General features: G+C 46.5%; 1 protein-coding gene across 1 annotated transcript; it reads right to left on the bottom strand.

Moving 5' to 3' along the window:
* Window positions 1-10,836: 10,836 nt before the first annotated feature.
* Window positions 10,837-16,415, bottom strand: LOC150050961 (myosin heavy chain, embryonic smooth muscle isoform-like). The gene is made up of 6 exons (XM_090349586.1): window positions 16,361-16,415; window positions 15,713-15,836; window positions 15,420-15,628; window positions 13,895-14,003; window positions 13,167-13,339; window positions 10,837-12,485 (listed from the first exon to the last, which is right to left on the bottom strand). Exons 2-6 carry the CDS (start codon window positions 15,752-15,754, stop codon window positions 12,341-12,343), a joined length of 678 nt encoding a protein of 225 aa, XP_090205712.1. The 5' UTR covers window positions 15,755-15,836; window positions 16,361-16,415; the 3' UTR covers window positions 10,837-12,340.
* Window positions 16,416-25,068: the final 8,653 nt, after the last annotated feature.

The following is a 25,068-nucleotide window of genomic DNA, read 5'->3' as shown; positions in this document are numbered from 1 at the left end:
GGTGGGTATGAATGCATCTACAGCAGCATAAACCCATATTAGACTTTATAGTTTTCAGTAGTGTAAGTGGGGGAGCTGGGAGCATGGCCTATTGGTAGAATGCTTGCCTAGCATGCATGAAGCCCTGGGTTTGATTCCTTGGTACCGTATACACAGAAAAAGCTGTTCTTGAGTGGTAGCATGCTAGCCCCAGAACTGACCTCTCCCCCCCAACAAAAAAGTGTAAGAGCCAGGATTCTTGAATAAAGAACTAAGTTGGGATACACTCATGTTTCTTCTGTCAGCTAGTGTATGGACAGGAATGTCTGCTGTTACCACTTCCATTTTGTCCTGCGCCAGCTTCCCTGGAGGCTTCTGCCACAGTGTGCGCGGTGCCAGCTGCTTTAAATCTTTTGATGTTCAGCAGCGTTCAGCTTCTTGCCCAGCTGTGGAGGATTAGATGAGAGGTAAACTCAAGTCTAAAACATCAGTAGAGCCCCTCTGGTAAAAGCAAGAATGAAACTGGGAGCCCTGAGTCATCCTACTTGGCTCCCAGTGACTTCTCAGATTCTTGCCGCCTTTAGCGGGCTGGGATTTAGCATGCTAGCACTTCTGCCAGTTGGTAGGCTTGATGGGTTGCTGGCTGGAGGGGACCCTGGCTATGGCGGCCATGGGTCATTTGCAGGATACACTCACTGTTCTGTGTCCACTCGAGCATCGGATCCCAGAAGGCAGTGGTTTGTTGTCTTCCAGTCTCCTCGTGAGGGGTTTTCACTTTCAACTTTGAATTTTTTTGTATTTTATTTTAATGGTGATGTATGTACAGAGAAGTCAGGTAATGAATACTTTTTATTTTTTGGTGGGTTATGGGGCTTGGACTTTGCACCTGGGTGCTGTCCCTGAGCTCTTCAGCTCAAGGCTACCGCCCTACTCCTGGAGCCATGGCGCCACTTCCCATTTTCTAGTGGTTCATTGGAGGTAAGAGTCTCAAGTTCTTTAGTGCCCAGGCTGCCTTTGAACCACGATCTTCAGATCTCAGCCTCCTGAGTAGGATTTACAGGTGTGAGCCACCACACCTGGCTGTGAGTACATTTCTTTTTGGGCAATATCACCCCTTACTGTCTCCCAGTTTTCCCCTCAGCTCCACCCACAAGTTGCATGGTTCATTTTCAGCATAGAGTGTGAATACTACTGTTGCGTTTGTTCACCTTTTCTCCCTCCATTTCTTTTCCTCTCCTTACCTGTATCCCCACACCCCCACCAAAACACAAACAGGACAAAAAGGGGGTGAAAAATCCTTGTTTCTAGTTCCTGGAGTTCATTTCAGTAAATACTGTCTTATGTGATCAGTTGCCCATAGGCATTGTGACTTTGTGTTCCCATTCCTGAAAGTATTCTTTGTCCTCTGTGTGAAAGTCTGAGTCCTGTATAATTTACCATATCCAGTTGTATTTTAGATTGAGCTTTTTGCTTGTTTGTCTCTCTGAGCTTGACTTACCTCAATATGATTTTTTCTTAGCCCATCCATTTCCTTGCAAATAACTTTTTTTTTTTTTTGCCAGTCATGGGCCTTAAACTCAGGGCCTGAGCACTGTCCTTGGGCTTTCTCAAGGCTAGAGCTCTACCACTTTAGCTACAGCACCACTTCTGGCTTCTATGTATGTGGTACCGAGGTCTTTGTGCATGCTAGGCAAGGACTCTACCCACTAGGCCAAACTCAGCCCAACTTTCAACTTTTTTTTTTTTTTTTTTTGCCAGTCTTGGGCTTGAGCTCAGGGCCTGAGCACTGTCCTTGGACTTTCTCAAGGTTAGAGCTCTACCACTTGAGCCTCAGCACCACTTCCGGCTTTTTTCTATATGTGGTACCAAGGAATTGAACCCAGGTCTTCATGCATGCTAGGCAAGCACTTTAACCACTAGGCCAAACTCCCGGCCTCCAACTTTCAACTTTTTAAGCACATAATTTTATTGCCATTAAGATGTTAAGCAGAGGGCTGGGAGTTTGGCCTAGTGGTTAAAGTGCTTGCCTAGCATGCATGAAGACCCGGGTTCGATTCCTTGGTACCACATACATAGAAAAAAGCCGGAAGTGGTGCTGAGGCTCAAGTGGTAGAGCTCTAGCCTTGAGAAAGTCCAAGGACAGTGCTCAGGCCCTGAGCTCAAGCCCAGGACTGGCAAAAAAAAAAAAAAAAGATGTTAAGCAGAGGAGTTACCATTTCATAAATCAGGTAATGAGTATTTTTCTGGTCCTGGGCATTTATCCCTAAGCTCTTTTGCTCAAGAATAGTGCTCTGCCATTTGAGCCACAGCTCCACTTCTGGCTTTTTGGTGGCTAATTGGAGATGAGACTCACAGACTTCCCTGCCTGGGCTGGCTTTCAGCTTCGATCCTCAACCTTATGAATGCTAGTATTACAGGCATGAGTTACCAGCACCTATCTAAGGGTACGTTTGGTTTTTGTTCAATGCCATCCCTTCTTTTACTTTCCCCCAGTTTTCCCCTCCTATCCATCCCTGCCCACAAGTTTCATAGTTCATTTTCCACACAGTATTTTTTTTTTTTGGTGCTAGTTCTGAGGCTTGAACTCAGAACTCTAGGGGCTGTACCTGAACATAGTTTCTGCTCAAGGCTACCACTCGAGCCCATTAGCTCTGCTTCTGGTTTTTATTGGTAGTTACTTGGAAATAAGTGTGTCTACAGATTTCCAGTCCAGAAATGGCTTTGTTTTTGTTTGTTCTGGCCAGTCCTGAGGCATTTTTCTGTGTATGGGGTACCAAGGAATCGAACCCAGAGCTTCATGCATGGTAGGCAAGCACTCCACCACTAGGCTATAATCTGGGGCCCCGGAAATGTGTTTGAATCATGTGCTTCAGATCTCAGTCTTCTGAGTAGCTAGGATTATAGGCAGAGTCAACAACAGCTCCTGGCTTTTTTTTCCCCCCAGGCTTAAAAAAATAACCTTTATTTAACATGTGTGTTACAGGAAACTTTACATAAGCAAGAACAAAGTATTAACTGCCACAAGCCATGCAGTTGGACATGGCTGGCCAGTTCCTTCATGTTCACACACCAATCCTTTTTAGGTAACAGGTCCTATGACGTGTCATGCTTTTCCAAATGTTATGAATTCACCAGGTGAAAATCCCTAAGCCACACAAATCTACACCCAAATGTTATGAATTCACCAGTTGAAAATCCCTAAGCCACACAAATCTACACCATCCATCTCTATCTGTCTGGGGAAAAACATTGCCTTTTCTCCTTCCTTGGGAACAAAAATTTCACTGAAGACAAAAACAGCAACAGGCTTCTAGACATTTCCTTTATGCCCAATTTAAAGTGAGATATAAAGCAAGATGTGCTAAGCAGTTTTTAAGCTCATTAGTTGGTTTATAGTATACTATGAGAATATTAGCAAGGAAGTACGTTTCCACTAAATGTATGTATGTGTCCCCGTGGTACAACCAGACCATCACATCAGAAGTTAATCAGAGACTGAATCTGAGCACACTTGCATACATCTCTCCCTGCAGACTTCCTCTTCCTCCCCTCTGACTCCATTGCCCAGAGGAGGCACAATTCTGTGTCCCAAGATGCATCTGCTGCTGTTTATAACAGATACTCACCAGGTTAGCTAATTCACTAGCTTTTCTTTTTACCATGAACCATCATCTCAGAACATTTAGAAAGAGTAGATGTGGTGAACTAATGAACTTGGTGTATGAATACAATTATTTTACCAAAAATGCACAGAGATACTTAGGATTCTAACTGAAAGTGCCTCCTACATGGGAGATACTAGCAAAGAGCCCTTCCTCATCCTCCTCTCTATCACTCCAGATGCAAATTCCAAGATAAGGACTTCTTAAGTTAGCAGTTAAAATACATTCAGAAAAGTCTAGATAACAGAACAGACATAGCCTGCTCATTGTACACTTCCTCCCCAACCCCGACCTCCTGCCAGCCAGTAAATAGCACAGCCTCCAAAACATTAACTCATTCAAAAAAAGATTTCATATTAGCCCCCTCCTTTTACAAGAGTATGCACACTTCGACATCTAGAAAGACTAGATGCTTCTAATAAGGTTTTATGCTTCCCACCAGATGTAAGTAGCGCCAGGTGAATCACACACACTTAACAGAAGCTCTAATTCTGGCCTAGAATCATTCCCATCACCATCTCAACCAAGTTGGTCAGGGTTGTTTCACATCTCTCAAGGGGATTTTTAATAATTGCACTCCAATGTTTGAAGTCTTTCCTATAAATTTTAACACAAAGTATACTTACTGTATTAGTTTATGAACTCTACTTTTGTCACTGGCAACTTTTTTTAGCGTCTAGCATGCCTAAATATTGTAAATTAGGACTCATGTCCTTTATATACACTATACACAGAACAAAATTAAAATTCATAGACACCAGAAACTGGTCAATCTAGCTTCACTGTAAAGCCATTGGTAGAAGTCCTCAGCACTTCACTTGGCTTTCTCCCTGAGCCAGAATAAACACCCTGTGTACTGCTCAGAAGTGGTTTCATCCTTCTACTTCCAAAAGAGATCATTTCATTATGAATTTTAATATCTACAAAATGAATTACCACTTCTTTTTCATTAAAGAATTTATTAACATTGATTTTTACATCATATTTCAAATGACATGTTTAACAAGTGAGTATTCAAGAAGGGAATCTCTATATACAATCATGGCACTTAGTTTCTAGAACATAATCAAAATTAGGCTAAGGGTTTGTATATCATAGATACATATTAATTTATGTAATAAAGCATTATGTCTATAGTGTCATAGGGTTTTGTATCTATGTAGTTGTGTTTATATTTCCACTACCATATCCATAGCATTGGGTATGCAAATATTGAGTCCTTCCTCTTGTACTGTTTGGATCTAATAGCCACATATTAAGGATACCATGCACCTTTTGTTCCTTTGGTCTTGACTTGTCTCACTCAACATGATTCGCTCTAGATTCATCCACTTCCCTGAGAATGCCATTATATTGTCTGTTGGCTATGTAGAATTCCACTGTGTGTGTGTGTATGTGCACACACACACATATATATATATATATATAACATTTTCTGTATCCATTCACCACCTCTTTTTAACATACTTTGTGTACTTTTTTCTCCCCTATTTTTGGTTGATTGTGGGGCTTGAACTCCACCTGGGTGGTATCCCTGACCTTTTCAGCTCAAGGCCACCATCCTTACCCTTGAGCCACAATGCCACTTCCAATTTTCTAGTGGTTAATTGGAGATAAGAATCTTACAGACTTCAGTGTTAGTGTGGGTATTGGCTTTACCCATGATCCTCAGATCTCAGCCTCTAGAGTAGCAAGGATTATAGGTGTGAGCCACCTGGCCAGCCTTTGTGTACTTCTAAACAGCTAGAGAGAACAGATGCTTCAAATAAGGACTTAATTGTCCACTATCAACATAGTGGTATTGGATAAAACTACACACATGTAACTGGTTCTGGGAGTTGAGCATTTTAGCTCAAAGACTTTCATTTCTTCCACCTCCTTTCCATTATCACAATGATACAGGTAAATAGTCACAGATGTTACATACTTTGCTTCTAAGGTCATTTTCAGAAGACAGCTTTTCGATGAATTTCAACACAATGCATACAACATGTATTAGTTTATTGACTCTGCTTATGTCCCTGGCAACCTATTTGATACCTAGAGACTAGATATTATAAAATTAGGACTCATTTGTCTATACCCTGTATACAGTATGGCAAAATTAAATGTACAAAGGGAAGTATAGGATAAGCTGAAATTTTCTCACACGTTAATGAAATACCTTTTGCAGCAGTTTCTTTTTTGCCACCTTCCTCAATCCAATGGACAGGGACAAAAAATACACTGCCCACACAGAGGTGGCTTAACAATTCCATTTCTGAATACAGTGTTCCTCAACTTTTACAGAACACTCCTTCTACTTCTTAGTATAACAATACCTGAACTTGCCTGCTGTGCTACCAGCACTGCTCAATAAAATTGCACTGTGCAGCAGTGGTTATGGTCAAAGGATTGCTTCTACATACGGCCTTTTTGGCCCTGGGTGATGCCCTCACTTCCTTTTTTTTTTCTGCCTTTAAACCAGTGGACAAATCCAGAGATATGTAATGCTTAGAGATAGTTGAGGAAATTCATATCTAAATGGTATTTACAGAGGAAAGCTTCCTATAGCATTTCAACACTAAGTACACAGAATGTGCTAATTTTACTACTTTATCACACACTGGCAACCTCTTACATCTAGACTAGATATCGCAAAATTTGGACCTTGTCTGTTCTATATGCGCTATAGACACAGCAAACCAAGATGAACAGTACAGAAAATGGCATCTGAGGATGTCCAGATAGGAATACACTAACATATTACCTTTTTGGGTTGGTTATGGGGCTTGAACTCTGGGCCGGGGCGCTGTTCCTGAGCTCTTCAGCTCAAGGCTTGCACTCTACCATTTTGAGCTACAGTGCCACTTCTAGTTTTCTGGCGGTTAATTGGAGATAAGGCTTTGAATCTCAACCCTCAGATCTCAGCCTTCTGAGGAGCTAGGATTACAGCCACGGGCCCCTGGCTGTTTATTACCTTTTGCAAATGCACTCACACCTCTAAACCACTGAATGAGTACAGGCAGTACCTGCCATTCTGCTTACAGGTGGTTTCTCCATTCCATTCCTCAAGTTTCATATGAATGTTAGCAAAAAGGTATCTGATTTTACCTTTACATTTAACATACCTTCAGTAGTTGTTGTGGGTTATGGGGCTTGAACTCAGGGTTTGGGTGCTGTCCCTGAGTTCTTTTGCACAAGGCCACAGCTCCGCGTCCGGTTTTTGGGTAGTTAATGGAGATCAGAGTCTGGTGGGGACTTTTCTGCCCGGGCTGGTTTTGAACCATGATCCTCAGATCTCCACCTCCTGAGGAGCTCTAGGATTACAGGTGTGAGCACTGTGGGTCAAAGTAGTGGAGCGTCAGCCTTGAGCAAGAGGGCTCGGACCAGCAGGCTCTGATTCAGGCCCCACGACCCGCACCCCCGTCCCCGTGTTGTACACACAGGCCGCCAGCCCTGCGGGCTTCCTGCGGGCACACCTCAAGGTTTCTCCGGGGACACTGGCCCAAGCGCCCGGGCCACCGGCCGTTGCCGACCGTTGCTCCGCTCACCTTCCAGGGCCGTTAGGACCTTTGTCGGTTCTGGTCGCGGGGTTGGGGGGGAGGCCCCCCCTCTGTGGGGTAGGGAGGTCACCCCAGGTCCGGGCTGCACAGGCTCCAGACTGTGAAGGCCTCGGCCCTCCCTGCTCCCCACCCAAGGAGGCCGCGGTCCTGGGCTCCTCCACGTGGAGCCGTGGAGCCGCGGCTGGGGGAGGCCGCCGCCACCCAGCCTTGGTCATGGCGCTGGAGGGGCTCGCTGGTGCCTGTGTCTGCGGGGTGAAGGCTGCGTGCTGGCCGGGTCTGCGGGGCCTGGGCAGCGCCCTGGGGCCCAGGAAAAATCAGTGATCACGGGCCTCTTGTCTCCCAATGCTTTTATTTCTTTCTCTTGCCCCACTTCCAAAACACCCTCTTACCTGAGGAGAGTCAGTGTCCTGCGTCCCTTCAGCCCTGCGTGGTCACAGCAGTTAACCACCAGTGCAGCTGGGAGCTGGGAACCAGGAGCTTGACTGGAACTTGAATTGGGCAAAGTACATGGGAACTGAGTGGAAGTGGCTAAGTGTGGACAGCTAAGACAGTGGGTTGGTGGCTTGGCCTGCGCTTGCACAGTGAGTGCAGAGCCAAGCCAGGACTGGAAGCAGGCTCAGAAGCTTTTCCTACCGTGCTTTTCCCAGCCTAGGGCCTTGCTTTGCCCCTCAGGGTAAGAGCCCATTTTGCAGGTTACCAGTGATGAGCATTGGACCAGCACAGTTTTGTAGGAGGAGGAATTTTGCTCCCCAGCCCCCTTTGCTTCCCATGTTCTGTTCCCATTGGGCCCTAACTGCCTCTAGATGTGCCATTAGGAGTCTGCTGAGAGTGGAAGTTGGCACTGGGGGGGGGGAGGGGCAGGGTAAGTGTGTGCAGTCAGTATGCACTCCTTCCTTCCTGATTAAAATGGAGCATGAAGCCTGGCAACTGGAAGAAATGTTGCCAAAAGGTAGAAGGGGGCCTAGCAGTTTTCACAGTTGGCCTAGAGGATGCTAAGGAGTGCTTGCTTCATGGATTGTCTGCCTCAAAAGTTAAATGAATTTGAAACTTAAGCCTGGCCTTAAAAAATGAGGTGTTCTTTTCTGAAAATGAGTAGGGAGAAAGGAGTTACATTTGTCAGTAGTTTTGTGACGAAGTTCTTTATCTGAAAAGTGGCCCATGAATATTAAAAATGTGTAAGAATATAGGAATTTTTTTTTGACAGTTGTGGGGCTTGAATTTAGGATTTGGGAGCTGTTTCTCAGCTCTTGTGCTCTGCCATTTTGAGCCACAGCTCCACTTCCGATTTTCTAATGGTTAATTAGAGATAGGCGTCTCATGGACTTGCCTTCCCAGACTGGCTTTGAACTATGATCCTCAGATGTCAGTTTCCTGAATAGCTTCGGTTATACGAATGGAGGAAAACCCTAACAGTATGCCTGAGTAGAACAGACTTCCTTTATAAGTGCATATGAAGAGGCCAATTTGAAAGTAGAACACATCTAACAGTGCTTGTTAGGGGTTGAATGTGCTGTGGCTTTCTGATTTGGGATTGGTCACGCCATGCTCCCCTACAGTCTGCACCCACAGGAGTTCTGCTAGCATTTCCCATCTGCACTTAGGAAGCCTCTGAGACAAATATGATACACATGGAGCAGAAACTGTCACTGGGCCTGTGCTTGCAGTCTCCAATGACACGCAATACGGAGATTCTATATGGATTTGTGTTTTCTGCAGGAGGCCTGAAAGGAGGGAGAGCTGTTGCTTACGTTGGTTGGACTGAAAGCCCGGGGTACCAGGTTTTCCTAGTATAGATTTGAGTAAAGATGTAGAATCCTGCTGCTCCCATCGGTAAAGGGTGGAGCTAAGGAACTATTTTGATTCCAAAAAGATGACTGTTTTAATTAGGAAATAACCACATTGATCCCTGTAATCTAGGGACGGGGACTCCTCTACCTTACCTGACTGTTCAGTCTGGGTTGTGAATGAACCTAACAAGGAGATGTAAACTTTAAAAGCTCTTACCTTTGGGTTAACACCCCACAGTAGGAAGAATAGGCTAAAACTAATGAAACAAATGTCAGTGTTCAATGGCAGAGAATGATCAGGATAGCACCCCGTTAATACATGAGATAGGAAGTGACTGCACAAAACAGAACAAACTTACTGGTACTTTTTGAAATGGGAAGAATTCAAGTGGTTTAATTCTGTAGATTCTACATTTCTCTCTAATGTGGCCCAATTTCATTTCTTAAGAAATCAGTTAAAGTAATGACACTGCTTTCTAGAGTATAATCTTAAGCCTGCGCGTCCCCCGCGCCTCACTTTCGTGGTGAGGATAGGACAGGGTCTTGACATGGATTTATTTGTTCCTTGGCTACACTGGCTTTGGGGGGAGGGTCAGCCATAACCAGAGAACAGCATAATTAGGAAGAAATGGAAGGGCTTTACAACCATTGAAATGATACCAAGGCTTTGGAGGTTCATCCACAGGCTAGTTGGGGAGAGATAGGTATTAGCTTTACCAAAGCATTCTGAAATAATCCTTTGGACTCTGCCTTTTTTTCTTTCCTTCTTTGTGCTATTCCTGAGGCTTGAAGTCAGGGCTCATCTCTCAGCCTCAGGAGTAGCTAGAATTATGTGGGTGTGAGCTACTGGCACCAAGCTGATTGCATTTGAAGAGTCTGCCATCACCTCCTCCAAACGACTTGTGTGTCCTTGGCTTTATTGTGCAGAGTTCACATCTTCTTTGGTGGTATCATGGCCAATGAGGTTTATCTGAGGCATGATTATTGCTAATTGACAACTCAGTGAAGAAAGGAACTGGAAATCAGGAACTGGCAATCAGTCCACAGAGATCTTTTCTTTTTTTTTAGTCAGTTGTGGGGCTTGAACTCAGCTCTTCAAGTCAAGGCTAGCGCTCTACCATTTGAGCCACAGCACCACTTCCGAGTTGTTTCTTTTGGCCAGCTGAGTGGCTAAGACATTGACATGGACACCAGTGAAGCCAGACAGTCAGAAAGGGTTGAGTCCTACATCCATGAAATCCTGGATGGAGAGCCTGGATGCAGGGATGAGAACGTGGCTAAAATACCAGACCACCATCTGTTTTTATCCATTGTTCATGTGGTGCTACTGCACCTCTTCCCAGGTGCAGGCTCACATCTAAGAATGTGGAAGGAGGAGGAGATAGTGCTGCTACCTGACCTCTGCTCCCCTGGCTTCTCCCCAGCCCCAGCCAGCTCACACTACACGCTGCCCTGAGGGGGGGAGGGACAACCGGCTGAATCTCACTCCCGAAGAATTTTCCATGTGCATCCTGTTTGAAAATGCAGCCTGAAATGCTCTTGGATCACTTGAAAATACTTGAGTCCAGTTTCTTCCCCCAAATTTCCACTTACCAGGAGGCCATTGGTGAGAAACTGAACTGAGCCCCTAAATGCCAGTTTGCCTGTTTCTAGGAGACCCTGGTGGGCCTGGTTTCTTGCTAATGTGTGTGGAGTTACGTGTAGCTAAAACCACCCCCCCTTACTCAGGCCCCACAAGGGAAACTAAGAACAGAAGATGAGAAAAACAGACTCCACGTTCACATGATTATTCTTGTTTATTGAGGTCTGTTTATTCTCCACGGGTGCTTTTTCCTCCAAGTAAACAGAGCAGGCGTAAATATCTATAATGAATAAATTTATTGTCTTACAAAAATCATTGTCTAGAAATATGGGAATACAAGAAAAGATATCTGCAGTCAGGAGTCTGGTGGTCAACAGCCAGTACAATTCATCCAGGGGAGATCCAAGATTCCAAACCTGCGTGACAATTCTTCCTAACAGATGGTAAAGCTCTTAACCCCCAAAGGTTTTGTGTTTTCAAGCACAATGCAGAGGATGGAGGATTTTTCATTAACACTGATTCATTGTTGCTGAATGTTTATAATACTACTTTGACTAGAGAGGTACATGTTATGAAGCACAGTCAAAACAATACAATAAATTGTTCTAGAGGCAAATAACATATTTAACATTGTCTTAGTACTGTAGTGTCTAAGGCACTTTCTGTAATGTCAGTTTGCTCAACTATCAACCAAAAAAAACCCCAAAAACAAAACACCAGAATGCTAAGTGTGCACTGGAATACTGTGCAAAGGAAAACGAAGGATTCACACCCACTGGCATGTCAGCGTTCAGGCAGATGGCGTCTGTTCTTGAGGAGGACCTCAGCACGGACTTGGAGCAAGCCTCGGACACAGAATCAAGATTCCCATTGGACTCAAAAGCAGTGGCTGCATTGGCCAGGTCAGCACGGGGGGCCTGGTTGGCGAGGGAGAGCCTTCGGCCGGCCAGCCTGCAGGGCCCGTGGCTGCTGGCTCCTGAGGCAAGGAGGGCGCAGGAAGCTGCTGTGATGGCCCCCAGGGTTACCAGCCGCCTTGTGGCCACTGCCCTCCCTAGGAAGGATGGTTCTGGCCAAGAACCATTCACATGAGATGCGGGACACCCACCAGTTCAACGGGCAGGGCCCCCTTTCCCCGCCACCACCCCGGGGAGATGCTGCTCCCCCTCATCTGGCCCACCCCTCCCAATCGTTCCAAAGCCCCATTCACAGTTTGCTCACTGAAGTAGTGATTGATCATTATTTGGAGGAAATGAGAGATACGAGTGCAGGTTAGGTTCCACAATGTTCTAAGAGACTGGCTGTGGTGGAGGAGTCAGAGCCACATGAACACAGAACTAAGTTAGCTGTCTGGAGGACAGAGCATGCAGAGCGATGGAGCCACGACCACGGGGCTGCCCCCCCAGCCCAGCGACTGGCAACGGAGGGCCTGGAGTTTGTGTTAAAAAGGGTTCTCTTAACATGGATTAGAAAATGGTCTCTTGATGGATATATGGAAAATAGATGCAACGATGAGACAATCTGTTTAACAGGTGTGCTGGGTAGGTGTATATATATCTATATCTCTATATAGATATATAGATATATATATATAAAAAGGGGAGCAATTGTACCTAATCGGAAGCCGGATATAGTCTGCGCAGGCCTGAAGGCCTTAAGACACAGTTGATCTCTCTGCGAGGAATACTGGAGCCTGCCGATTTCTAAGCACGTCGGCAGCCCCAGGCAGGCCGGTGCGGGGTCAGGGCCTGAGCGTCCCACTGTGTCACCACCGCTGCCTCTTCTGTTCTACTCGGACTGTGGCGGCTGTGCCTCATTCACGTCACTGGTCTTACTTTCCGTGTCGTCATCTGACAGCTCCAGGGAAGCCCCTTCGATGTGCAGCTGGCGCCGGCCAGAACGACTTGAAGAAAAGCTAATGGGGCCGCCGCGTCTGCAGGAGCACAAAGCAGGCCGTGTGGGCGATATGCAGGAGCGGGAGGCCAGCGGGGTGCTGCCGTCCACTTCTACCCCAGCCTCGGCATTTCCCCACCCAACATGGGAGACGTGGGGCAAGTCCTGACTCAACCCGGGACTGCCTGGCGAGGCGTTAGAGCAATGGCGCACAGCTCCACCTCCCCAGCTTTCCCTCAAAAACGGCGAGGTGGTGAATTCTTAGGTCTTGTGGGTCACACAGGGCTTCTGTCACGTGTATTTTACTTCCTTTCAGAATAGAAAAATGCTCGTAGCTTGCGGTACATGAGTAGAAAATGCCACTAGGCAGGTGTCAACTGACCCTGGCTTCCAAGCTGTTTTCCTGGAGTGGGTTTGGCTTTTGCTCTCCTGTGCTAAGCAACCTGGCAGGGCTGGTGGACAAGGAGCAATGGCCCTGTGTCTGAATGGGCCCTGTCCTCTCACATGGCTATGTGGACATGGAAGGACATTGGGCTGGACTTTCCAGCCTTATGAAGTATGTTGGTCCACTCAAGAGTGGGCCTGGCCCTCATCTTCCTCCCGTGCACTACAAAGCTCAGCTGTCTCGAATGCAGGGATACTGAGGAAGCATAGCTGCCGCACTGCATTCTGGGTATGTGGGGAGTGTATTGGACCTGCTGTCCCACCCCCCCACACTCACCTCAGCCGGTTCTTCAGTGTGCTGACTTCACGACTCAGGCCCTCGTTGGCCTCGGTGGCATCATCCAGTTCCCGCTGGAGTTTACGCCGAGATGCATTGGCACGTGTTGCCTCCTCTTCAGCTTCTTCTAGTTGGCGTTTGAGCTGCTTCATCCTGGCATTGGCCTTCTCCATCTTGGGGGATTGGAAATGAGCAGAGCAAGCGGTGAGTGCACTGCTGGCCCCTCTGTCCCGCACCTTGTGAGCGCATGTCACATCATGGGTATCACCCACATATGCACTGGGGCTGCTCAGAGGCTTTTCTTTTTTGGTGCCAGTACTCAGATTTTACTCACCTAGATGCTGTCCCTGAGCATTTCTGCTCAAAGCTGGCACTCTATCCCTTGAACCACAGCTCTATTTATGGCTTTTGGGTAGTTAATTGGAGATGAATCTCACAGGCTTTCCCGACCAGGCTGGTTTCGAACTCAGCCTCCTGAGTAGCTAGTGAGCTACTGTGCTGACCACTTACTATGCCTGCAACTATTTTAAATACCAGCGAGGAAACTATCAGGATAGGTATCAAGCCACAAAGCCTCCCTCATCAGCTTCCAGTGCTCATTTTATCCTCCAGGAATGCCTGGCAGGAACACATAATTATCCGTTGCCAGTGTGCACGGTGTGCCAAGGCCTAAGGCACAGCTGAGGGAGACACAGGAGCCCTGCCAGGCTCCCAGCCCCGCCCCTCACCTGCTCCTTGTACTGATCTGCATGTCTCCGCTCATCTTCCACCTGCATGAAGATCTCCTTCAGCTTCTTCTCTGTACGACGGACCAGCTTGTTCGCCGCTGCTCGTTCCCTGTGGAAGTGAGTAAGCAGATCACTGTAGAACTCTGGGAGAGATGTAGACTTTGAGAAAATCTCAGCGGGACTTGTATTGCCATCCTCTTACCTAGGATCTTCAGAGTGCACATTCTCATGCCCAAAATTATGTTTTGAAAGGGACAAATAGCTGGGAGTGTGGCCTAGTGGTAGTGTGCTTGCCTAGCACGCATGAAGCCCTGGGTTTGATTCCTCAGTACCATATACACAGAAAAAGCAGAAGTGGTGCTGAGGCTCAAGTGGTAGAGCTCTAGCCTTGAGAAAGCCAAGGACAGTGCTCAGGCCCTAAGTTCAGGCACCAGGACTGGCAAAAAAAAAAAAAAAAAAAAAAAAAAAAGATGGGAGAGAAGCACCTCCTGAAGTCCCTTTGCTTTGGAATGTGATCCCTTTTGACCCATGTTGTTAGACTGGTATGATAAACATGGCTGTAATACATCCCTCAGTGCTGACTGGGAGAGAAAGCACAATTAATCCCTGCATGCAGGATGAATCACTACTTTCCATGAGCTTTTTCTCTCCTTCTGCGTGCCTACATGCAGGCTCGAGTGCAGGGCCTTGTACTTTCCCTCCACTTCCGGCTGAGTGGTTAGTTGGAGCCAAGAGTCTCTGGGTTTGCCTATCCCAGCTGGCTTTACACTGTGATCCTCAGATTGCAGCCTCCTGACTAGCTGGGATTACAGTGCAAGCCACTGGCACTTAATGAACTGAGCAACAATGAAGCTACCTGTCAGTTACAATGAACACAGACTTTATTTGTTCATTTGTTTATAAGACAGGGTCTTGATATCTAGCCCTTATACTTCCAGCTCTCCTGGCTCAATGCTGAGATTATAGATATGTATCACACCTAGCAAGACTTTGAAAACAAAAACCTTAGTCTAATCACCTAACCCTCTCAGTTTATTATCTCAACTTATTAGAACTTACCATCTTCTATGATGCTAGGACCTGTTGTGGCTAACAATGAAAACAAAACAAAACAAAAAAACCCATTGCGCTTCCATCTCACCTTTGCCTAGAAGTCAAACGTAGGTGGTGTCTCACTGGAGGAAACTTACAGGAGGACTCCACAGCTGTGTTAACAGCAATTAAATCGAAATCCTTCATAGCATGATTTCAGCTGGGAGTCTTAAGAGCAATGGGCAGGCAGCACGAGGGAAATGGACTCTCGGGGTCCAGGTAATGGTGGGGCCTAGGTACCGGCACCCCAGTCTGTCTAGGGGAAGCTAAGGGGCTGCCCAACCTGAGAGCCACTTTCCGAGCCCTTGGCACCGCTGAGCAATTCCTTTGAGAGTCACGGCACCTCTCACTGCCCACGGCGGCCACACATCTGTGCTCCCGTCACATAGGCCCTAAACATTTTGTCCAGCTGTGAGCTGCTGGGACCTCTTACTTGGCTTCCTGCTCCAGCTGCTCCTCCAGCTGCCCAATCTTGGCTTCCAGGGCTGAGATGGTGGCCTTGAACTTGGACTTGACAGCCCCCTCCAGCTCCTGCAGTTTGGCCTTCAGCTCCTTGTTCTGCCGCTCGAGTTGCTGGCGTGCGTTGTCACTCTTCTGGGCCGCGCTACGCTCGGCTGCCAACTCTGTGTTCAGTGTGTCCACCTGGGAGGGGGAGAGGGCTCTGTCACTTGTGTGAGGCACAAGGTGGTGGGGGCCCTTCCGGGGGAGAGGCCACCACGTGGCTACCTGCAGCGTGGTCTTGCGGAAGCGGTCATTGAGCAGCTCCATGTTGCTCTGCTCCTCCTCCAGCTCCTCCTCCAGCTGTGCGATCCGAGCCTCCAGACGCCGCTTCTCATCCAGCAGTGCGGACCTGGTGGGCGAGGGGGGGAAGTGTGTGTGTGTGTGTGTGTGTGTGTGTGTGACCCCTCTATCATCTTGCTGCTCACCTGAACATCACTCCCGATGGCTCTTTCCCTGCCCCCTGCCCCAAATCTGTGTACAAGTCCCATTGATTCCCCTGCCCCTCCCCGCCTTGGGTCTTCCAGTCAGAGACTGCCTCCTTTGCCTCGTTCTCCCTGCTCACTGCTGTGAGTTCACTTTCACAATGTGACCAAGATCTTCACATTCCCTTAGTTAAGCCAGTGAGACCCCAGCTCCATCATGGCATGCTTAGGATGTGCGTGTGATGCACGCATAATACCATGATGAAGCCAAGCAGGAACAAAGACATGAAAAATGGCTTCACAGAAAGGTCCTGGCTAAGAAAGCTGCTTGCTAGTGAATGCGTGAAGGAATGAATAAGACAGGGAGATGCCATCTGTAGACCACACAGGCCCGAGGGCTCCCGGGAGGATGAGATGAGCATGGCCCCTGTGTCTGCTGCACGATACTCACTTGCCAGAAGCGCTGTTGGCGATCTCGTCTGCCAGCTCATCTCGCTCCTGCTCGGCATGTCAGCGGGCACGCTCAGATGAGGCCAGCTCCTACACGAGATGCAGATGGAGTTAAGCCATGGTCATTTGGTCCCCTCACTACTGGAGCAGGGGCTGTTGCTCACATGACACTTGGCAGTGGTAAGTGAAGCTGGCAAGCTTACAGAAGAAAATGCAAAGCCAACAGAAGATGTGGGGTGTGCCAATCAAACAAGACCCCCACCTAGGGAAAACCTTGTGTTATAGGAGCCACTGTTACTTCCATTTATTTGTCAGTCCTGGGCACTTTGCTTAAGGCTAGCACTCTGCCACTTGAGCCACAGCACCACTTCTGGCTTTTTCTGTTTATGTGGTACTGAGGACCTCGTGCATGCTAGGCAGGCACTCTACTACTAGACCAAACTCCCAGCCCCCATTTTTTTAGTATAGACCTAGCACATGTTCCTCTGAACCCCAAATTTGTACTACCTCAATTTATGGTATTATCTAGAGTTACCTTTCATATACACAGTTTGGACATGGAGAACAGTGAGAGGGCGATAGCAACCTGTGACAAAAACTGTCGAGTGTGTGTGGGGTCTCCCCACCTCAGAAAATCCTGTGCTCACGGCCTTAGGACTGAAGCTGATGGATTTGGGAAAAGGCACACATGACATGAGGGACTGTGCCAGACACCGAGGATGATCGGCAGCACGTCCGGATCCTGACTCCGGTCCAGGATGCCCCGCCTCCAGAAGATGCCACGTCTAGAGGGCAGGGTGGCACTGAAGTGCAAAGCGGGTTCCACCATGCACACCTGCTCTTCTGTGAGTGCCTGGGAGCTAGAACCACATTCTGGCAGAGTCTCAGGATTTGGGCAGAGGGGCCAGGATGGAAAAAATGGCAGTTGGCAGAATGCTTTGGGCCTGATCCACAGGCCACCTGGGCATTCATGTTTAATGTTCTCAGGACGCAGAACCTCACTGGGCTCCTGTCCCCTAGCTGGGGATGCTTCAGGCACCAGTGGTCCATATCACTCAAACACTGAGTCACTGAGAAAACATCTGCCACACAATAGTATTTATAAAAACTGGAGCCAGGTGCCGCCGGCTCACCTCTGTAATCCTAGCTACTCACATGCCAGCTGAGGCAGAAAAGTCCATGAGACTCATCTTCAATGAACCACCAGCAGGTCAGAAGTGGAGCTGTGACTCAAGTGGTAGAGCTAGCCTTGATCAAAAAACCCCTCAGGGGTAGCTAGCTCCCAGGCCCTGAGTCCAACCCAGGATGGGCACTAAAAATATCTAAAACCCCAACCCAGGCCGGGAGTTTGGCCTAGTGGTTAAAGTGCTTGCCTAGCATGCATGAAGACCCGGGTTCGATTCCTCGGTACCACATACATAAAAAAAAGCCGGAAGTGGTGCTGAGGCTCAAGTGGTAGAGCTCTAGCCTTGAGAAAGTCCAAGGACAGTGCTCAGGCCCTGAGCTCAAGCCCAGGACTGGCAAAAAAAAAAAAAAAAAAAAAAAAAAAAGATGTTAAGCAGAGGAGTTACCATTTCATAAATCAGGTAATGAGTATTTTTCTGGTCCTGGGCATTTATCCCTAAGCTCTTTTGCTCAAGAATAGTGCTCTGCCATTTGAGCCACAGTTCCACTTCTGGCTTTTTGGTGGCTAATTGGAGATGAGACTCACAGACTTCCCTGCCTGGGCTGGCTTTCAGCTTCGATCCTCAACCTTATGAATGCTAGTATTACAGGCATGAGTTACCAGCACCTATCTAAGGGTACATTTGGTTTTTGTTCAATGCCATCCCTTCTTTTACTTTCCCCCAGTTTTCCCCTCCTATCCATCCCTGCCCACAAGTTTCATAGTTCATTTTCCACACAGTATTTTTTTTTTTTTGGTGCTAGTTCTGAGGCTTGAACTCAGAACTCTAGGGGCTATACCTGAACATAGTTTCTGCTCAAGGCTACCACTCGAGCCCATTAGCTCTGCTTCTGGTTTTTATTGGTAGTTACTTGGAAATAACTGTGTCTACAGATTTCCAGTCCAGAAATGGCTTTGTTTTTGTTTGTTCTGGCCAGTCCTGAGGCATTTTTCTGTGTATGGGGTACCAAGGAATCGAACCCAGAGCTTCATGCATGGTAGGCAAGCACTCCACCACTAGGCTATAATCTGGGGCCCCGGAAATGTGTTTGAATCATGTGCTTCAGATCTCAGTCTTCTGAGTAGCTAGGATTATAGGCAGAGTCAACAACAGCTCCTGGCTTTTTTTCCCCCCAGGCTTAAAAAAATAACCTTTATTTAACATGTGTGTTACAGGAAACTTTACATAAACAAGAACAAAGTTTTAACTGCCACAAGCCATGCAGTTGGACATGGCTGGCCAGTTCCTTCATGTTCACACACCAATCCTTTTTAGGTAACAGGTCCTATGACGTGTCATGCTTTTCCAAATGTTATGAATTCACCAGGTGAAAATCCCTAAGCCACACAAATCTACACCCAAATGTTATGAATTCACCAGTTGAAAATCCCTAAGCCACACAAATCTACACCATCCATCTCTATCTGTCTGGGGAAAAACATTGCCTTTTCTCCTTCCTTGGGAACAAAAATTTCACTGAAGACAAAAACAGCAACAGGCTTCTAGACATTTCCTTTATGCCCAATTTAAAGTGAGATATAAAGCAAGATGTGCTAAGCAGTTTTTAAGCTCATTAGTAGGTTTATAGTATACTATGAGAATATTAGCAAGGAAGTACGTTTCCACTAAATGTATGTATGTGTCCCCGTGGTACAACCAGACCATCACATCAGAAGTTAATCAGAGACTGAATCTGAGCACACTCGCATACATCTCTCCCTGCAGACTTCCTCTTCCTCCCCTCTGACTCCATTGCCCAGAGGAGGCACAATTGTGTGTCCCAAGATGCATCTGCTGCTGTTTATAACAGATACTCACCAGGTTAGCTAATTCACTAGCTTTTCTTTTTACCATGAACCATCATCTCAGAACATTTAGAAAGAGTAGATGTGGTGAACTAATGAACTTGGTGTATGAATACAATTATTTTACCAAAAATGCACAGAGATACTTAGGATTCTAACTGAAAGTGCCTCCTACATGGGAGATACTAGCAAAGAGCCCTTCCTCATCCTCCTCTCTATCACTCCAGATGCAAATTCCAAGATAAGGACTTCTTAAGTTAGCAGTTAAAATACATTCAGAAAAGTCTAGATAACAAACAGAACAGACATAGCCTGCTCATTGTACACTTCCTCCCCAACCCCCACCTCCTGCCAGCCAGTAAATAGCACAGCCTCCAAAACATTAACTCATTCAAAAAAGATTTCATATTAGCCCCCTCCTTTTACAAGAGTATGCACACATCGACATCTAGAAAGACTAGATGCTTCTAATAAGGTTTTATGCTTCCCACCAGATGTAAGTAGCGCCAGGTGAATCACACACACTTAACAGAAGCTCTAATTCTGGCCTAGAATCATTCCCATCACCATCTCAACCAAGTTGGTCAGGGTTGTTTCACATCCCTCAAGGGGATTTTTAATAATTGCACTCCAGTGTTTGAAGTCTTTCCTATAAATTTTAACACAAAGTATACTTACTGTATTAGTTTATGAACTCTACTTTTGTCACTGGCAACTTTTTTTAGCGTCTAGCATGCCTAAATATTGTAAATTAGGACTCATGTCCTTTATATACACTATACACAGAACAAAATTAAAATTCATAGACACCAGAAACTGGTCAATCTAGCTTCACTGTAAAGCCATTGGTAGAAGTCCTCAGCACTTCACTTGGCTTTCTCCCTGAGCCAGAATAAACACCCTGTGTACTGCTCAGAAGTGGTTTCATCCTTCTACTTCCAAAAGAGATCATTTCATTATGAATTTTAATATCTACAAAATGAATTACTACTTCTTTTTCATTAAAGAATTTATTAACATTGATTTTTACATCATATTTCAAATGACATGTTTAACAAGTGAGTATTCAAGAAGGGAATCTCTATATACAATCATGGCACTTAGTTTCTAGAACATAATCAAAATTAGGCTAAGGGTTTGTATATCATAGATACATATTAATTTATGTAATAAAGCATTATGTCTATAGTGTCATAGGGTTTTGTATCTATGTAGTTGTGTTTATATTTCCACTACCATATCCATAGCATTGGGTATGCAAATATTGAGTCCTTCCTCTTGTACTGTGTGGATCTAATAGCACATATTAAGGATACCATGCACCTTTTGTTCCTTTGGTCTTGACTTGTCTCACTCAACATGATTCGCTCTAGATTCATCCACTTCCCTGAGAATGCCATTATATTGTCTGTTGGCTATGTAGAATTCCACTGTGTGTGTGTGTGTGTGTGTGTGTGTGTGTGTGTATGTGCACATATATATATATATATATAACATTTTCTGTATCCATTCACCACCTCTTTTTAACATACTTTGTGTACTTTTTTTCTCCCCTATTTTTGGTTGATTGTGGGGCTTGAACTCCACCTGGGTGGTATCCCTGACCTTTTCAGCTCAAGGCCACCATCCTTACCCTTGAGCCACAATGCCACTTCCAATTTTCTAGTGGTTAATTGGAGATAAGAATCTTACAGACTTCAGTGTTAGTGTGGGTATTGGCTTTACCCATGATCCTCAGATCTCAGCCTCTAGAGTAGCAAGGATTATAGGTGTGAGCCACCTGGCCAGCCTTTGTGTACTTCTAAACAGCTAGAGAGAACAGATGCTTCAAATAAGGACTTAATTGTCCACTATCAACATAGTGGTATTGGATAAAACTACACACATGTAACTGGTTCTGGGAGTTGAGCATTTTAGCTCAAAGACTTTCATTTCTTCCACCTCCTTTCCATTATCACAATGATACAGGTAAATAGTCACAGATGTTACATACTTTGCTTCTAAGGTCATTTTCAGAAGACAGCTTTTCGATGAATTTCAACACAATGCATACAACATGTATTAGTTTACTGACTCTGCTTATGTCCCTGGCAACCTATTTGATACCTAGAGACTAGATATTATAAAATTAGGACTCATTTGTCTATACCCTGTATACAGTATGGCAAAATTAAATGTACAAAGGGAAGTATAGGATAAGCTGAAGTTTTCTCACACGTTAATGAAATACCTTTTGCAGCCGTTTCTTTTCTGCCACCTTCCTCAATCCAATGGACAGGGACAAAAAATACACTGCCCACACAGAGGTGGCTTAACAATTCCATTTCTGAATACAGTGTTCCTCAACTTTTACAGAACACTCCTTCTACTTCTTAGTATAACAATACCTGAACTTGCCTGCTGTGCTACCAGCACTGCTCAATAAAATTGCACTGTGCAGCAGTGGTTATGGTCAAAGGATTGCTTCTACATACGGCCTTTTTGGCCCTGGGTGATGCCCTCACTTCCTTTTTTTTTTTTTTCTGCCTTTAAACCAGCGGACAAATCCAGAGATATGTAATGCTTAGAGATAGTTGAGGAAATTCATATCTAAATGGTATTTACAGAGGAAAGCTTCCTATAGCATTTCAACACTAAGTACACAGAATGTGCTAATTTTACTACTTTATCACACACTGGCAACCTCTTACATCTAGACTAGATATCGCAAAATTTGGACCTTGTCTGTTCTATATGCGCTATAGACACAGCAAACCAAGATGAACAGTACAGAAAAATGGCATCTGAGGATGTCCAGATAGGAATACACTAGCATATTACCTTTTTGGGTTGGTTATGGGGCTTGAACTCTGGGCCGGGGCGCTGTTCCTGAGCTCTTCAGCTCAAGGCTTGCACTCTACCATTTTGAGCCACAGTGCCACTTCTAGTTTTCTGGCGGTTAATTGGAGATAAGGCTTTGAATCTCAACCCTCAGATCTCAGCCTTCTGAGGAGCTAGGATTACAGCCACGGGCCCCTGGCTGTTTATTACCTTTTGCAAATGCACTCACACCTCTAAACCACTGAATGAGTACAGGCAGTACCTGCCATTCTGCTTACAGGTGGTTTCTCCATTCCATTCCTCAAGTTTCATATGAATGTTAGCAAAAAGGTATCTGATTTTACCTTTACATTTAACATACCTTCAGTAGTTGTTGTGGGTTATGGGGCTTGAACTCAGGGTTTGGGTGCTGTCCCTGAGTTCTTTTGCACAAGGCCACAGCTCCGCGTCCGGTTTTTGAGTAGTTAATGGAGATCAGAGTCTGGTGGGGACTTTTCTGCCCGGGCTGGTTTTGAACCATGATCCTCAGATCTCCACCTCCTGAGGAGCTCTAGGATTACAGGTGTGAGCACTGTGGGTCAAAGTAGTGGAGCGTCAGCCTTGAGCAAGAGGGCTCGGACCAGCAGGCTCTGATTCAGGCCCCACGACCCGCACCCCCGTCCCCGTGTTGTACACACAGGCCGCCAGCCCTGCGGGCTTCCTGCGGGCACACCTCAAGGTTTCTCCGGGGACACTGGCCCAAGCGCCCGGGCCACCGGCCGTTGCCGACCGTTGCTCCGCTCACCTTCCAGGGCCGTTAGGACCTTTGTCGGTTCTGGTCGCGGGGTTGGGGGGGAGGCCCCCCCTCTGTGGGGTAGGGAGGTCACCCCAGGTCCGGGCTGCACAGGCTCCAGACTGTGAAGGCCTCGGCCCTCCCTGCTCCCCACCCAAGGAGGCCGCGGTCCTGGGCTCCTCCACGTGGAGCCGCGGCTGGGGGAGGCCGCCACCACCCAGCCTTGGTCATGGCGCTGGAGGGGCTCGCTGGTGCCTGTGTCTGCGGGGTGAAGGCTGCGTGCTGGCCGGGTCTGCGGGGCCTGGGCAGCGCCCTGGGGCCCAGGAAAAATCAGTGATCACGGGCCTCTTGTCTCCCAATGCTTTTATTTCTTTCTCTTGCCCCACTTCCAAAACACCCTCTTACCTGAGGCGAGTCAGTGTCCTGCGTCCCTTCAGCCCGGCGTGGTCACAGCAGTTAACCACCAGTGCAGCTGGGAGCTGGGAACCAGGAGCTTGACTGGAACTTGAATTGGGCAAAGTACATGGGAACTGAGTGGAAGTGGCTAAGTGTGGACAGCTAAGACAGTGGGTTGGTGGCTTGGCCTGCGCTTGCACAGTGAGTGCAGAGCCAAGCCAGGACTGGAAGCAGGCTCAGAAGCTTTTCCTACCGTGCTTTTCCCAGCCTAGGGCCTTGCTTTGCCCCTCAGGGTAAGAGCCCATTTTGCAGGTTACCAGTGATGAGCATTGGACCAGCACAGTTTTGTAGGAGGAGGAATTTTGCTCCCCAGCCTCCTTTGCTTCCCATGTTCTGTTCCCATTGGGCCCTAACTGCCTCTAGATGTGCCATTAGGAGTCTGCTGAGAGTGGAAGTTGGCACTGGGGGGGGGGGAGGGGCAGGGTAAGTGTGTGCAGTCAGTATGCACTCCTTCCTTCCTGATTAAAATGGAGCATGAAGCCTGGCAACTGGAAGAAATGTTGCCAAAAGGTAGAAGGGGGCCTAGCAGTTTTCACAGTTGGCCTAGAGGATGCTAAGGAGTGCTTGCTTCATGGATTGTCTGCCTCAAAAGTTAAATGAATTTGAAACTTAAGCCTGGCCTTAAAAAATGAGGTGTTCTTTTCTGAAAATGAGTAGGGAGAAAGGAGTTACATTTGTCAGTAGTTTTGTGACGAAGTTCTTTATCTGAAAAGTGGCCCATGAATATTAAAAATGTGTAAGAATATAGGAATTTTTTTTTGACAGTTGTGGGGCTTGAATTTAGGATTTGGGAGCTGTTTCTCAGCTCTTGTGCTCTGCCATTTTGAGCCACAGCTCCACTTCCGATTTTCTAATGGTTAATTAGAGATAGGCGTCTCATGGACTTGCCTTCCCAGACTGGCTTTGAACTATGATCCTCAGATGTCAGTTTCCTGAATAGCTTCGGTTATACGAATGGAGGAAAACCCTAACAGTATGCCTGAGTAGAACAGACTTCCTTTATAAGTGCATATGAAGAGGCCAATTTGAAAGTAGAACACATCTAACAGTGCTTGTTAGGGGTTGAATGTGCTGTGGCTTTCTGATTTGGGATTGGTCACGCCATGCTCCCCTACAGTCTGCACCCACAGGAGTTCTGCTAGCATTTCCCATCTGCACTTAGGAAGCCTCTGAGACAAATATGATACACATGGAGCAGAAACTGTCACTGGGCCTGTGCTTGCAGTCTCCAATGACACGCAATACGGAGATTCTATATGGATTTGTGTTTTCTGCAGGAGGCCTGAAAGGAGGGAGAGCTGTTGCTTACGTTGGTTGGACTGAAAGCCCGGGGTACCAGGTTTTCCTAGTATAGATTTGAGTAAAGATGTAGAATCCTGCTGCTCCCATCGGTAAAGGGTGGAGCTAAGGAACTATTTTGATTCCAAAAAGATGACTGTTTTAATTAGGAAATAACCACATTGATCCCTGTAATCTAGGGACGGGGACTCCTCTACCTTACCTGACTGTTCAGTCTGGGTTGTGAATGAACCTAACAAGGAGATGTAAACTTTAAAAGCTCTTACCTTTGGGTTAACACCCCACAGTAGGAAGAATAGGCTAAAACTAATGAAACAAATGTCAGTGTTCAATGGCAGAGAATGATCAGGATAGCACCCCGTTAATACATGAGATAGGAAGTGACTGCACA

The sequence above is a fragment of the Megascapheus bottae genome, chromosome 17 (assembly GCF_031878675.1).
Source record: "Megascapheus bottae isolate mThoBot1 chromosome 17, mThoBot2.hap1, whole genome shotgun sequence".
Taxonomy (NCBI): Eukaryota; Metazoa; Chordata; class Mammalia; order Rodentia; family Geomyidae; genus Megascapheus; species Megascapheus bottae.
This window is presented reverse-complemented; position numbering and strand designations above follow the sequence as displayed.